A 14580-nucleotide genomic window follows, 5' to 3' on the forward strand; every position below is an offset into this window, starting at 1 on the left:
CAATGTTCATCTATGTAAAATATTTCAATATCGATTTTAAGTGAAGTATTTCATGATAGACTTTATATGTGTGAGTGCATGTCTAGAGAAAGAGAAAGACTTAAAATATATGTGTAGTGTACTGCTAAATATAAAGTATATTGTGTGTATGAGAGAGGTGTATAATTCCTTAACATAAAACTGACATATAACATATTTCTAAACAAATATAATTTGTATACTAACTATAAATAAAATAATTTAGAAAATATCATTTATTTTTAGAGCTATAATATATTAATTTCAAATAATAAAACATTTCTAAATGAAATAATCACATTCATTTAAAGAAGTATTCACTAAAAATATTATCATTAATATATTAAAAATAAGAATGAATCATATTACCTACTAATATAAAACAATAATATAGAATAAATTACAAAATAAAAAATATTATTGTTAATATATTAAAAATAGGAATGAATCATATTATCTATTCATATAAAACAAATATAAAAACAATAATATGGAATAAATTACACAATAAAAATACAAGCAACATAAAGTCAAAATGTTAATAAAATGAATATATATATATATATATATATATATATATATATATATATATATAATCCTATTTTCTGTGGGGAAAGAGAATCTCTAAAAGTTTAAAATATCTCAACTCAAGATCCACTGAACAAACACATGATATACTTGTTGGGAAAATAGGCATTCTAATTTTTCAGCAAGGCTTCTGAAACATAATATCCCCATTGGTTAAAATCAATTTGATAGACAAGTGGGGTTCAACGAGAAGAGGAAGGAGCTCTGCAACTAGGGTTCTGGCGACTTTCTAAGACGGCGTAGTCAGGCACGACTCTGCATCCACCGAGGGTCTGACCTCCTGGTTTCGACAGAGTACCACAGGCTTTACAACAACGCACATGGATCCCCCCCAGGGGAGGACCTCAAAGCCCTCCCCTCTGTCCAATATCGTGCCGCCAGGGCAAACAGGGTCTTTAATCTTTCGATTGATCCACGAAGAAACGAACAATAGTGAGATACCGCAGTAGAATAAGTCCAATGAATCGGCCAGTCAGTCAGACAAGAGAGGTGAAACACTAGAAGGAAAAGACAAGCCAGAGGAAATGACCAAAGTCACCTCGAAAACCTGCAAACCAATAGCAGCTGAAAGACCCAAGATAGAACTGCCCAGTCAGAAGATCAACGAACGAATCCAATATATGACGGATCATGCACTCATCGGGAAATTTATAGGATTCTGGCCGACAGAAAAAGCCCTGTATGGCTGGATCGCTGCTAAATGGAAACCCAAAGGCCATATCACATTGCAGCTAGGACCGAAGGGGTTCTTTACTGTGATCTTTTTGTGCTTAGAAGACAAGTTCAGAATCATGGACGAGGGACCATACTTTTTTAACTCAGCAGGATTGTATCTAAGGGATTGGGTAGCAAGATTTAACCCGGACAAGGAAGACCTCACCTGGGCTCCAGTGTGGATCAGAATGTATTCACTTCCAGAGGAATACTGGGATGAAGGGCTACTCAAAGACATTGGAAATGGGTTGGGGGAATACATAAAAGCAGCGGAAGAGACGAAGCTTCGAAGATACACATCCTATGCCCGCATCTGTGTCTTCATGCGCCTGGACAAAGCCCTGCCAGACTCAGTAAGTCTCTCTCACGATGATTATGAATGGATTCAACCCTTGGATTATGAACATGTACCTTTTCACTACCATAAATGTCATGCTCACGGGCATCTCTTTAGGGATTGTCTCCTAAATGCCAAAGCCAATGCATCCGACCCCTCTAAATTGCCGGCCCAAGATGGCTTTACCAAAGTTCCTAACCGCAAACGAGCGCACAAAAAACCTGCCACTGGGAAAAAACCCCAGCAAGACATTGCTTCTATCCCCTCCACGAGTAATAGTTTTGAAATTCTGGCTCAGGCCTCAGAAGAGCAACCCTTGATCACAAAGCATAGCTCCATACCCATCTCCTCCTCTGCATTCCCTCCCCCCCTGGTTCCTCCCCAGCTTCACTCTTCCCTAAGGATGACAATGCAAACCCCAAGGAGAGCCAAAAAGGACTTGATGGAAAAGTAAATGATATGGAAGTAGATGGCACTCCAAACCAACCCCTGAGCTTAGAAGCATCTACAACAGAAAATAGTCAGATGCAACAGATGGATGAAGATCCAGAAAATATCGATATGGAAGGACTGGACATTCATGAGCTTGAACTAGCATGCAAAAAGAAGGACTATGATAAAATCCCAGAGCTTCAACTCAAAAAACTGGAAGTTGTCCTCTCGAAGGCTTATCAGTAGAAACAGCTAGGCATCCAGCCAAGTAGTTATTGGGATGGTGGCCTCCCTCCAAAAGATTTCAAAAAGAGGGGGAGGAGAACAGATCTCCAGCGAACAATTGAAGTAGGGAAAATCCTGGTGGATTCAGGCAGGTATGCAAAATTGACGAAGTACTACAAACCCTCCATCAATAGTGAATTATGAAGCTTACTTCATGGAATTTAAGGGGGCTCAATAGCCCAGGGAAACTACGAATACTAAAAAACATGATAAAGATGGAGAAGCCGCAAATATGCTTTCTTCAAGAAACAAAGTGTAATAGCAGTACTCTAGGATGCATCCTTTCTAGAGCTTGGCTAGGATGCCAATCGGTTGCAGTGGATGCTGAGGGAGCATCGGGCGGGCTAGCCATTGTGTGGAATTCGCAAGCGCTAACTCTCTCTGATTTTCATGCTTCTCACCACATTATCCAGGCCACCTTTCACATTACAGGCACTAACATTCATGGCCACCTTACAAATGTTTACTTCCCACAAGAAGCAGGGAATAAAATAGCTTTACTTAACACTATAGAAGCTCTGAGCCTCAACAGAAGGCATCCTCTCTGGATCATTGGAGGGGACTTCAATATGATCACCAAGCTGGAGGAAAAGCAAGGAGGGAGAACTAGGATGGAACAGGAAAATGTCCACTTCAAAGATTTCATCCAAAACAATTCTCTAATCGACCTGCAATTTTGTAATGGCACGCATACATGGAGCAACCGTAGAGCCGGGAAGCATCAAATCACTTCCAAACTAGACAGATTCCTCATATCTGACAACTTGGTTCATTTGGGAGGGGATATAGCGGCAGCAATTCTCCCTCATTCAGGCTCAGATCACTGGCCCATCTCCCTCCAGTGGCAAAGACCAGGCAACACCACCAAACGACCTTTCCGCTTTGAAGAGTTCTGGCTCACTCACCCCTCATTCAAGGACTTCATCAAAACAACTTGGAGCACCTTCTTTCCACCTAAGGGATCCAAAATGTTTCAGTTCCAACAGAAACTCAAGTATCTAAAATCCCAAATAAAGCACTGGAATTAAGAGACATTTGGAAATATCTTCAAGGTGCAACAAGAGTTAAACAAGGAAATGGCAGATCTCCAGCAACAAATAATCACAGGGGGACACACTGAATGGACCTTGGAACAGGAGCAGCGCATACACAATCAACTGGAGGAGAGGAGAAAGCAGGAGGAGATACTATGGAAGCAAAAATCCAGGATTAGATGGTTGAAAGAGGGGGAAAGGAACACTAAATTCTTCCATCGAACCACTGTCCAAAGAAGAATGCACAACAATATCTCATTCATACAGAAGCAAGGAGGGGTAAGAGTGGAAAAGCATGATGAAATCGAGGAGGAACTTCTCACGCATTTCAGGCAAGTTCATCAAGAGCCCCTCGTAGATAGACGACCTGCTATAGAAAAAATCACCCAAAATGTACCAAAAATTATCACTGAGGAACATAATGAGCTTCTTCTACGCCCAATCCTGCCCCAGGAGGTGGATGTAGCTATGAACCAACTCAAGGAGGGAAAATCCCTTGGCCCGGATGGCTTCACTACCACCTTCTTCCACAATTTCTGGGAGCTAATAAAAGTTGAGGTGTGGCAAGTAGTGGAGGAATCAAGAGCTCTTCACTGGCTGTTACCCTCTCTCAACTCAACTTTCATAGCGCTCATTCCAAAGGAGGAGAAATCCAACACACCGGACAAATTCCGCCCAATAGCTCTCTGCAACGTTATTTACAAAGTAATCTCTAAAGTCATCGCCAACAGGTTAAAGCCACTTCTGCCCCTGCTCATCTCGCCTGAACAATCCGGTTATGTGGAAGGGAGACAGATACTAGATGGCATAATCCTCACGCATGAAATTATTCACTCCCTCAAGCACTCCAAACAGGCAGGTATGATACTTAAGCTTGATCTTTCAAAAGCCTTTGATAAGCTTAGTTGTACATACATTCAAAAAATGTTAAATGCTTTCGGATTCTCTCCTATGTGGGTACGCTAGATTATGAGTCTTATCTCCTCATCCTTCTTCTCTATTCTTGTGAACGGCATCCCCTCCCGTCCCTTTAGTCCCTCCAGAGGAATTCGGCAGGGCGACCCTCTCTCCCCCTTCCTCTTTGTGTTAATGGCTGAAGGCTTGGGTCGCCACATCAAACAAGCCCTCATCACCAAGTAGCTCAAAGGTCTCTCCATTCACCACTCCCCAACTATAACTCATTAGCAGTTTGTTGATGATAACATGCTATTTGGTTACCCGTTAGTCCAGGAAGCCTCCCTCTTCAAATCCCTGCTCAATGACTTCTCCGGGGCTTCAGGTACCAGCATCAATAAAGCCAAATCAGAGATATTTTTCTTCCATACTCCCCCTGTCGTGCAGCATGCTATAGCTCGGATATTGGGCTTCCCCATTGATACTCTCCCTTCCAAATATCTTGGAGCCCCCCTCATTGATTCGGCCATCAAGCATTCCTCTTGGCGCATCCTCATCGAGAAGCTGGAATCCCATCTCAATCTATGGACGCACAGAACGCTAAACATTGCAAGTCGCGTGGTGCTCATAAAAGCTGTGCTTCAGGCAATGCCGCTCTATTTATTCTCTATCCTTGCAGCGCCCAAGTGGGTAATTAAAAGAATAAGGGATCTACAGCGTAACTTCCTCTGGGGAAATACAGCCACTAACCGCAAATGGGCCCTGGTAAAATGGACCACAGCCTGTATGCCTAAAGAAACAGGTGGCATTGGCCTGAGGGACCCCAATCACAGCAATGCTATCATGTGTGCCAAAATCTGGTGGCAGTGGCTCTCTTCCCCTGACAAGCCGTGGGCCGCCATATGGACAGCCAAATACGCCAATCATAGACCTCAGGAGGAGCTTATAAGATTCACTCCCAATGCAAAAGGTTCACTCATTTGGAATGCTGCCAAGAAACACTTCTCGTTGATTCAGCAACATAGTTTTTGGGAAGTAAGAAATGGTAGAACAACTCGATTCTGGACAGATGCCTGGAACCAATTGCCAAAGCTCAATAACATTCTCCACCCACTTCCAAGCCACCTTGAGGAGGAACAACAACAGAAAAAGATTTGGCAGCATTGGACGCAGGAGACAGTGCAAGGATACAGACAATGGAAGCAAGGTGACGGGTTAATCAGGAATGCGGATCACCCTTTTATGAAGGATCTGGAAAAGGAGCTCCAAAAACGATGCATAAGATACTCTGAAGGCAGGGACATTTTACGATGGGGTTACAGGCCTAAAGGTACCTTTTCCACCTCAGAAGCTTACAAACTTATATGTACTGACCCTTCGCCCCCCGATCCCATTTGGGGTAAAATATGGGGTTCAGGTATCTGGCCCAAAGTCTCCCTTTTCCTCTGGCTGGTCGGGCATCAGAAAATTCTTACCTGGGATAGGCTGAGGCGAAGAAACTACCATGGCCCTTCTATTTGTGTCAACTGTAAATCCCAGGAGGAAACTCTCCAGCACCTTCTAGACTCATGCACCCTGGCCAATCATTTATGGGAGAAGGCAAGCTTCAGGTGTCAAAGAAGATGCAGAGTGACGGAGGACATCACCAATTCCTTACGTCATTGGCAAAAGAATCCCTACAAAAGTGAAATCCTTAACCATTTATGGAGGATGATTCCCGGGCTACTCATCTGGGGCGTCTGGAAAGAAAGGAACAAGCGCATATTTAAAGATCAAAGTTCTCCCTTAGAAATCATCTGGAGCAAATTCTGTATGAATCTCAAAGAGACTCTGATGCTCCGCTCCTATACTCCAGAGGACCTTCCCTCTCTTGATAATGAGAAAGCCATCTGGGTGAACTGGAATATGCAACTCCCTCAGGAAACCTACATTAAAGCCCCCTCAAAAAGCATCAACACGAAAAAGGATTCCTGGATAGCTCCTCCGAAGCACACATTCAAGCTCAACTTTGATGAAGCTTCAAAGGGCAACCTTGGAAAAGCAGGTTACGGTGAAATTTTCAGAAATCATACAGGCTTGCCTCTATTGGTTTACTTTGGAAACATTGGATGGGACACCTGAATTGGAGGGTCTATGGCAAGGTCTCCTCCTCTCATGGAAACACAACTTCCATCCCCAGGAGGTCGAAGGTGATTCCATGATCCTTATCAACATGGCCAAGCAGCTCCTAAATGGATCTCATGCGAGGAAAATAGCCATTAGTTGGAGACTTAAGGCTAGATTGGAGGCCATAGAACAAGTGCTTCTCAACAACAGGGCCATAATCTTCAATCATGTTAAGAGGGAAGGCAACAAGGTCGCTGACCTCCTAGCCAATGTGGGTGTGGAAAATGAACATACTCTACTCACAGGAACTCTAGACATAATATCGAACCATGATCAAGTACAGGAATGCAAACTTCTGGTCCAAAGAGATGCTGCCCCCCGGATGCGGGTGTCTAAAGTTGCCTTCATTGCGATGGGACTGGAGTGGGCGAAGCATAGACGCCACCTACCAGCCTTGTACAGCAGACCGGAAGCCATGTGGAGGGAGGATCACATGCAGGTGGGTTTAACAGGGTGTAAGGGAATGTTTGATGTTAACATTAATATGTCGTCCATCTCCACACGCGCTGGCTGGTATCGGCTCTCGGCTCCCATGAATGCCATAGTTATGGCGGGAGGGTCTCGAGGCAGGGGAAAATGCTTATTAACCAGATTCTGCCATGGGTATACTCTGTTGTTCCTTGTGTTGTGTTGGATGGGCACGAGCTCAGCTAGCTCGAAGCCTCCGTGTTGGTTGAGCTCTTGCTCTACTTCTCCATCTCCCGCTGCTGCTTTGGGCTCCCGTCCGCTAGCCTGTGTGTTTGGACTGCGATATACCTCTCTGGTGGTTTGTTCTGTAATCCATTATGGTGCTGTCTCTGCTGTCATGCCTCGGCTCCGCCAAAGAATGCTCAGCCGCAGAGGCACCGCTCGGGGCGCTCCTTCACGCCCTTCTTCCGGTGATGCTACCTCGAGTCAGCATCCACGCTCTTGCAGCGGAAGAGGGAACATTCTGAGGCCTAGCCAATTTCTCGAACCCAGCTCCCCAGGCTCCTCGTCTTCGCCCTCCTTCGGCTCAGCAATCTTCACTTTCAACTGTTCCCTTAACCGACCTCGGATCATTGCCCATGTTTCAGTCCTCTTTCTAGAGGAAGCCCAAGAAGAGGGTGAATCCAGTGTTCTTCGGGAGGACCAAGGAACAGTTCCGATGCCAATTGCAGGCTCACCGCGAGACATGGAACTGCCGGCCAGCATCGTCAATGACACTATAATGGCGCTTGCGCCTCCGGTTTCGAACGAGAATGAGGAGACCCAAGCCCAGGACCTGGCTGACAGTGGATGGTGTAGGATCGTGGAGGAGATTCCGGAAGTTTAATCAAGCTTTGCAGCTTCTTAACAGGTTATGCGGCCCAGTAGCGAGGGCTTTTTTGTCAAAACTGTCAATCTTTGTATCTGCTATTGTGTCGAGGTCAATCTTTTGTTTCTGCTGTTTTGTGTTCCTCTGGATCCCCTGCGCAGGACTGCAAAGCATGGTCTTGTCCAACATCTGTGCTTTGGACATTTGTTGTTTCATGCGGCCTTCCTTTTTGGCCAGCTAGTTCATTTTGCTCGCTATGTTGTAATTTTACACTTTTAATGTGAACAATATATATATATATATATATATATATATATATATATATATATATATATATATATATATATTATTAAAATCCAATATAAAATATATTAATAATAAGATATATATATATATATATATATTATAAAAATATATATATAATTTTTCTATTTATTAAAGTGGGTATTAATTTTTTTACTAATTACATAGGAGCACAATTAATATAGATTTATACTATTATAATTTTGGTTGATAAATGTTGATAGATATTAATCTATAATAAATATCAAAACACTTATTCCATGACACATTTCACATTACTCAGATTAAAAAAAAAATCATAAAAATGAACTAAAGTATAACACTATTTTAAATCTATTATTATTATTATTATTATTATTATTATTATTTTGTGACTAGGTTGACCCTAGGATTGTGTTAGGCTTTGTCAACCCTCGACACTTAATTCTCCTAAGGAAGCTACCACATTCAACCTCTCTACGAAAAATCTATTATTATTATTATTATTAATTATAAAAAATTAATTATGGAGATTCACCCTCATTTAGTTTTTCTTTGCTACGATACCATAAGGCCAATACCATGGCTTAACAGTACCACATGTCAAATATGACACATGTTGATATGACATTTTCTTTAATTAATTAATTTGAAATAAACTAATTAAAATGAAATAATTAACTTGGAGATAAATCTTAACATTTGATTTGTGAAAACTACTATGAATATTCTTATATTTTCCATAGAAATTAAATTTCTATCATTCACTTAATAATTATTGATAATTAAATTAAAATTTTATGAAACCTATTCTAATATAGACATGCCCATAATTTATTTAGACATGCCGTAATTTATTTAAATATATTTTAAATTTAAAATAAATAAAAATCCATCAACATTAAATTTCTACTATTCACTTAATAATTAAATTAAAATTCTAAAAAACATATTTTAAATCATTACTTTAAAAGAAGCAACTGCTACCACCAGAACCAGTAACAACGAAGGTATTAGACAGAGGAGAATAACTCCAACAGTCCCAAGAGGAACTTTATAGGGCCGAGAAAGTCCTGGCTTCTTGATTCTTAAACATATAAAGGCAGCAAACTCTGCAAACATACCAAAGCAATAGAGATAATTCTCAGCTGCTACAATTTCTTGAAAACTCAATGAAATTCCAGAAGCAGAAAACATAATGGCCAGAAGAGGAGTTCCATATCTTGATCTGACAGCAAATAGAGTAGGAAGCATGCCTGATTGTCCCATGCCAAGAAGCTGAAAAGAATCAATGCTCATTTCAATTTAAAAAATTTACGTGGCACAGCCCACCCTCTCACATTTCATTTCAAGCGGGACTGTGAGTTTGAAATTTTGAGCGGGACTACGAGTTTGAAATCTTTCGCGCGGAGGTTTAGTTGAATGTGTGTAGGTGGACAGTGCATTTTCATTAACTACATCCACTTGCATTAAGTACATCCAAGTGATTAAGTCAGAGAGGAGGAGCCTGTCAGAGCGGGTGCGATGGTGGAGCCTAAGTCAGAGCGGAGGAGCTTGTTAGAGCGGAAGTGGTGGTGGAGCCTGACGCAGTCAGAGCTACGAAATCCGCCTGAAAATAAATCATGATGTATGGGCATGTATGTTACCATGCACGCACGGAATCGGAATCTGTTAGCCGGAGAAATGATGCACACGGGTTGACAGCCAAAGCCAATGTCAGAACCCCTCTCCCAAGACTGTCCTTACAGTCTCTTAAGGGGAATTAATGGATCTATAGAAGTGGAAATGGATCTATATCTTCTGTATAACCAGACCCAAAAACAATATCAAAGACTTTGCTCTTCCTTTCCTTCTCTTCGTTGGTTATGAGGTTCCATCCCAAGTGACCCTCGCACTTCTTATTGCAGACTTATACTTGACCAAAAAACTGAGTTCCAAATTCAGGCCGAGTTGCCTATTTATAGTGGTTTCCCATGAAATAAGTCGACTTCTCCTTGTACATAGGCTGACATGCCATTTGGTGTAGGTTTAATATTCCATCTTGAGGCCGACTTCTTGGTGGAGCTTGAGCTTGGTATTGGAGGGCCTTTTTTCTCTTTCATTGACTCATATACAAATGTAACATGCCCAAGAAGGGTATTCCATACATGACATTGACTCAACAGACTTTTATGACTTGATGAGAAAACCTATAGGCTCACAATGGGAACCTTAGCTAAAACAAAATTCCTTGATCATGAAACCTATGATTCAAGCATTACAAAAAATATATATATATATATATATTCTTCTTTACATCAATTACGCATGTCATTATGAAGATGGAACCTAGTTACGCTTTTCAACAATGGGAAGTCATTGAGTCTTTAAAATAATAATAATAATTAATTGATGTCCTTGTTTCTTTATCTTAAGAATACAATGCTTGAAACTCATGAAAGCAAGTTCTCATGGGTTAAGTAGAGACACCTAAAAGAAATTGACTTTATATTATTTCATGGTATTGATTTAGAAAAATTTTTATAAAGATGGCATAATATATAGTAGTATACCGGATTTATTTTGATGAAAGTACTTTAGTCTATTGCAGTTTCTCAAGTTCCACAAGGAGCACACTCTACATTCAACACCAGTAAAGCAGTAAGGTCACTAACATAAGCATATTGATTGATGTAGGTTTTGGATACAGGAGGTGGATGGTGTAGATCAAAAGTGAGATACTATATTTTACCTTAAACAAGATCGATTATTTTAGTTACTACTCTTTTAAGTGTAATTTTGAACATATAAAATATATATTAATTATCATTTATCTAAATTTATTTTCATTTTAAAAATTTAATTGTTATCCATTTTAATTATTATTTATCTAAAATATTCAAGAGAAAGATTGAGACAAAGTCTTCTACCATATTAATCCTATTAACAACAAATAATTTCAGCACTACATAATGGCAGGAAATGTCAACACAATAATCTCTATTTTTTTCACAATAATGAAAATGTATCAAAAATAATTAGAAAAATTGATTTTCACTATTATATGAAATCAACTATACTATTTTCATAAATATAAAAACTTAAAATCCACACAATTAGAACAAATATTACATAATATTTTTATAAATATTAAAACTTAAGACCCACACTTATAAATATAAAAACTTAAAATCCACACAATTAGAACAAATATTACATAATATTTTTATAAATATTAAAACTTAAGACCCACACTTATAAACACCTTCACTGTCACCAAACATAATTTAATAAATATCAAAACTTAAAGCCCACACAATTAGAACAAATACAACATAATATTTTCATAAATATGCAAACTTAACCCACACAATTATAAACACCTTCAAAGGCACCAAACCTAACCCAGACAATTAGAAACACCTTCACCAACCCACTGTAAACAAAAATATTTACGACAACGCCTATCTGATAAACAAAAATAGTTGATGGTAATATAATAACATTCTACACCACTTAGTGCTTATCTCATAATGGAAATGGATCAGTAATGTGATGGCTTTCTATAAAATGTATTTGAAATGGAGGCCCTCGTTGTTCAATTTCTGCTCGATCTCTAAATAAATACGCTCCTCCATCTGTGGCGTGAAATGCTTCTTCCACTCGCCCACTTTTCCCTCTCTGAAGAAACTGTGGTAGGGCATTCGAAATTTATTTTCCAACCCTCTGCTGGTTTTGTTCATCTCCGCTGTTGACAAGCTCTATGAACTACACTTCTCCGCAATTACTGCAGTGTTCTCCTCCACGAGTTGAGGAGAGCAACCCAAGAAAAGGCCAAGCTTTTTAACGCAACCCACGCAATCGGCTTGCAGGTCCTCGTAAGTAACAAACATCACCTTATTTGGATCCCGTCTGCTTTCACGCCAATAACTCAGGACGCTTTCCGCAAACGGGCCGCCATGGAAAAATCCAGAGCAAAACCCATCAAACAAAGCTTCCTTGCTCAAATCTCCATTTGAATAAGAGAACCCGTCTTCATGGAGTTTATTGAAGAATTTCCAACGGGAAACGGAGACATCCCTGGGGTTGCGAGCAATGTAAACAATCTTACAAGCAGAAGACCTCACAGGAGGAGGCAGCAAACTGAATGGCAAATGGGTGTGCAGCACACGCGGCGATGGAAACTTGGAAAAAATGGAAACATCGTACTGTTGATGCTCAGCAGTAGAATCGAAGAGGTAAGCTTCCATGGTGGGTACCAAAGAATGGGGATTTCGGTCTTCCACAGAAGCCCCGAAATTCGTGTCTTCTTTGCAAAATTGGACGATGGTGTGAAGCAATGCTTTACACCATGTTGTCCCCGTTTTTGGTAATGAAGCCAAGAAAATGTCGTCCTGCTGCGGTTGGAATTCCCTTTGCATGACCTTCACTGCTGGTATTGTGTTGGCCTGTATCCAAAACCCTTCACACTTCTGGGTCCTCATCCCACAGGACGCAATGAGGTCAGTCGATGAGGAATTTTTCAATTCCATAGTCGATTCTTCTTCTACCGCCGCCATGATCTCGCCCTCCTCTTGCTGCTGCCGCTGTTGACAACTGGAAAACGACTCCACTACGAGCAATGGAGCTTTAGATTCACGTAAGGGGGAGGCTTTTTACTACCGCCGCCATGATCTCGCCCTCCTCTTGCTGCTGCCACTATTGACAACTGGAAAACGACTCCACTACGAGCAATGGAGCTTTAGATTCACTTAAAAGGAAAGCTTTTTACTGAAAAAAAAGGGGGAGGCTTTAGCGCTGTATGGTGGGTGGTTAAATTCAAATTTGAATTCGAATTCAAATCGGCTAATGATATAAATAACATTAATATCGTCAGACTGGAGCAAGTCTGCGCAGTGAGCCAGGCAGGAGCATGTGCGGGGCAATCGCCGGAAAATCGCGATGAGTCGATGCTATGTATGAGGCTATGGCATCCTTGCGGATGCAGGAGTGTCATGTCACATGTACTTACTGGTGCATTAATGGATCCATAGGGTTGGAAATAACTCTGGCCTATAAATTATCTCAAACATGAGAAGCTTAAAAAAAAGGCATATACCGACAAAAATATTTTTTATATCGATAAAAATTAATCGAGAAGGAGATTTCACCAGTAAATCAATCTGAATGGAACATATTTACAGCTGGTACTCTTCATTTTGAAATAATAAAAGAACGTGAATAGTTGACATGCTAACGAATTTCATAGAGCTCACATGCTCGGATGGCATAAGAAATTGTTCACACTGAATCTGACATCAACTGCAGAAGGGGATATATATTAGCTGAGCACTCGAAGAATTCAAAGAAGTAGTACATCAGCTTGACGCGTTTCGCTGTTGGGGAGGAAATTAGCAAACTGTAGCTCTAGTCAACCATACGCCGGCAGAGTACAATGTCATCATGACTTAATAAGAAGAGCCCTGACACAACCAATCACCGTTTAAAAAAATGAATTTAAAATAATTCAATAAAATAAATTATTTTTAAATATAAAGTTAACATTATATTTGCCATTTTAATTTTTTTGGTCAAAGTAGAAAAATTAACAGTGAACGCATTTGTGAATACGCGGCAGGAATAATAAGGCTTAGAAATGAAATTTAGTTTTTCAGAGACTATTTTGGCCAAGATTGGCTTTAGTTGGCATCCACACATTTTGGAAATTTAAATCTTTATGAACTGTATATTTATAGTACTCGAGTGCTATTAATAGTAAGTACCACTTGACAAATCTATTTTTGGTGCTTTAGAACCAACTATCAAATAAACTGTTGAATATTGAACCATTACCATTAGTTTCAATCTTACCATCTTTATTGTTGTTCTTCCTATCGTTTCCTCCCTTTAATTCGATATTTCATCTTACTTTCCAAGTTCCATATTGGTTCATGTTTTATTAAGTTTGTTTTTCTAAGTATAATTTCAAATTAGGATCATAACACATAAAGCCCCCAAATCCTATCATCGCTACTGATACATTAGGGTCTCATGAAAAACATAGTGCTAGGTTTAGATTGCATAATTCACTTGCTATAAATTTAAATAATTATACAACTAGCAAACATACAACAATTCATCTCAAAGACAATGGGACTCTACTATCTTAAAGGGATAAGTATTATTCATTCCACACTTGGAAAAATTGTTCACAACCATGAACTAGTGGTTGATTAAAGCACATTATTGTAAGTGTCTTTCATGAGATGTGACAAGAGTTTTGAAATGGGAAAAAAACAATAGACATATGAATTTTGGAAATACATCATGCTAAGTATAGAAGGAGATTCTCCATACAGAAATGTAACTCCTTAGTTCTTCCTGAAAAACAATGCAGAATGTTTGGCTAAGCAATAACCCGATGGAAGATAATATTAGACAATCCTAAGAACTTTCATCCCAATGACTCGAGTAAAATACAAACCTTGCAAATGGAGAGTAAATATAATATGAGACAATCACTATAGAAATGAAGGGAATCATTGAAGGACAACAAGCCAACAAAAAAGAATAGCAGTATGACACCTCAAACTAAA

At 39.9% G+C, this 14580-nt stretch overlaps 1 protein-coding gene and 1 pseudogene across 1 annotated transcript; one reads left to right on the plus strand and one right to left on the minus strand.

Annotated features, from left to right (window-relative positions):
* The first annotated feature begins 1130 nt into the window (after positions 1-1130).
* Positions 1131-2111, plus strand: LOC149196183 (uncharacterized). The gene has a single exon (XM_089408208.1). It carries the CDS (start codon positions 1131-1133, stop codon positions 2109-2111), a length of 981 nt encoding a protein of 326 aa, XP_089264334.1.
* A 9457-nt stretch (positions 2112-11568) lies between these two features.
* LOC149196184 (cytosolic sulfotransferase 8-like) lies at positions 11569-12659 on the minus strand (annotated as a pseudogene).
* Positions 12660-14580: the final 1921 nt, after the last annotated feature.

This window comes from Pinus tabuliformis, chromosome 2_2, assembly GCF_031772625.1.
Source record: "Pinus tabuliformis cultivar Carrire ecotype Pingquan chromosome 2_2, CPIR1, whole genome shotgun sequence".
Classification (NCBI taxonomy): domain Eukaryota; kingdom Viridiplantae; phylum Streptophyta; class Pinopsida; order Pinales; family Pinaceae; genus Pinus; species Pinus tabuliformis.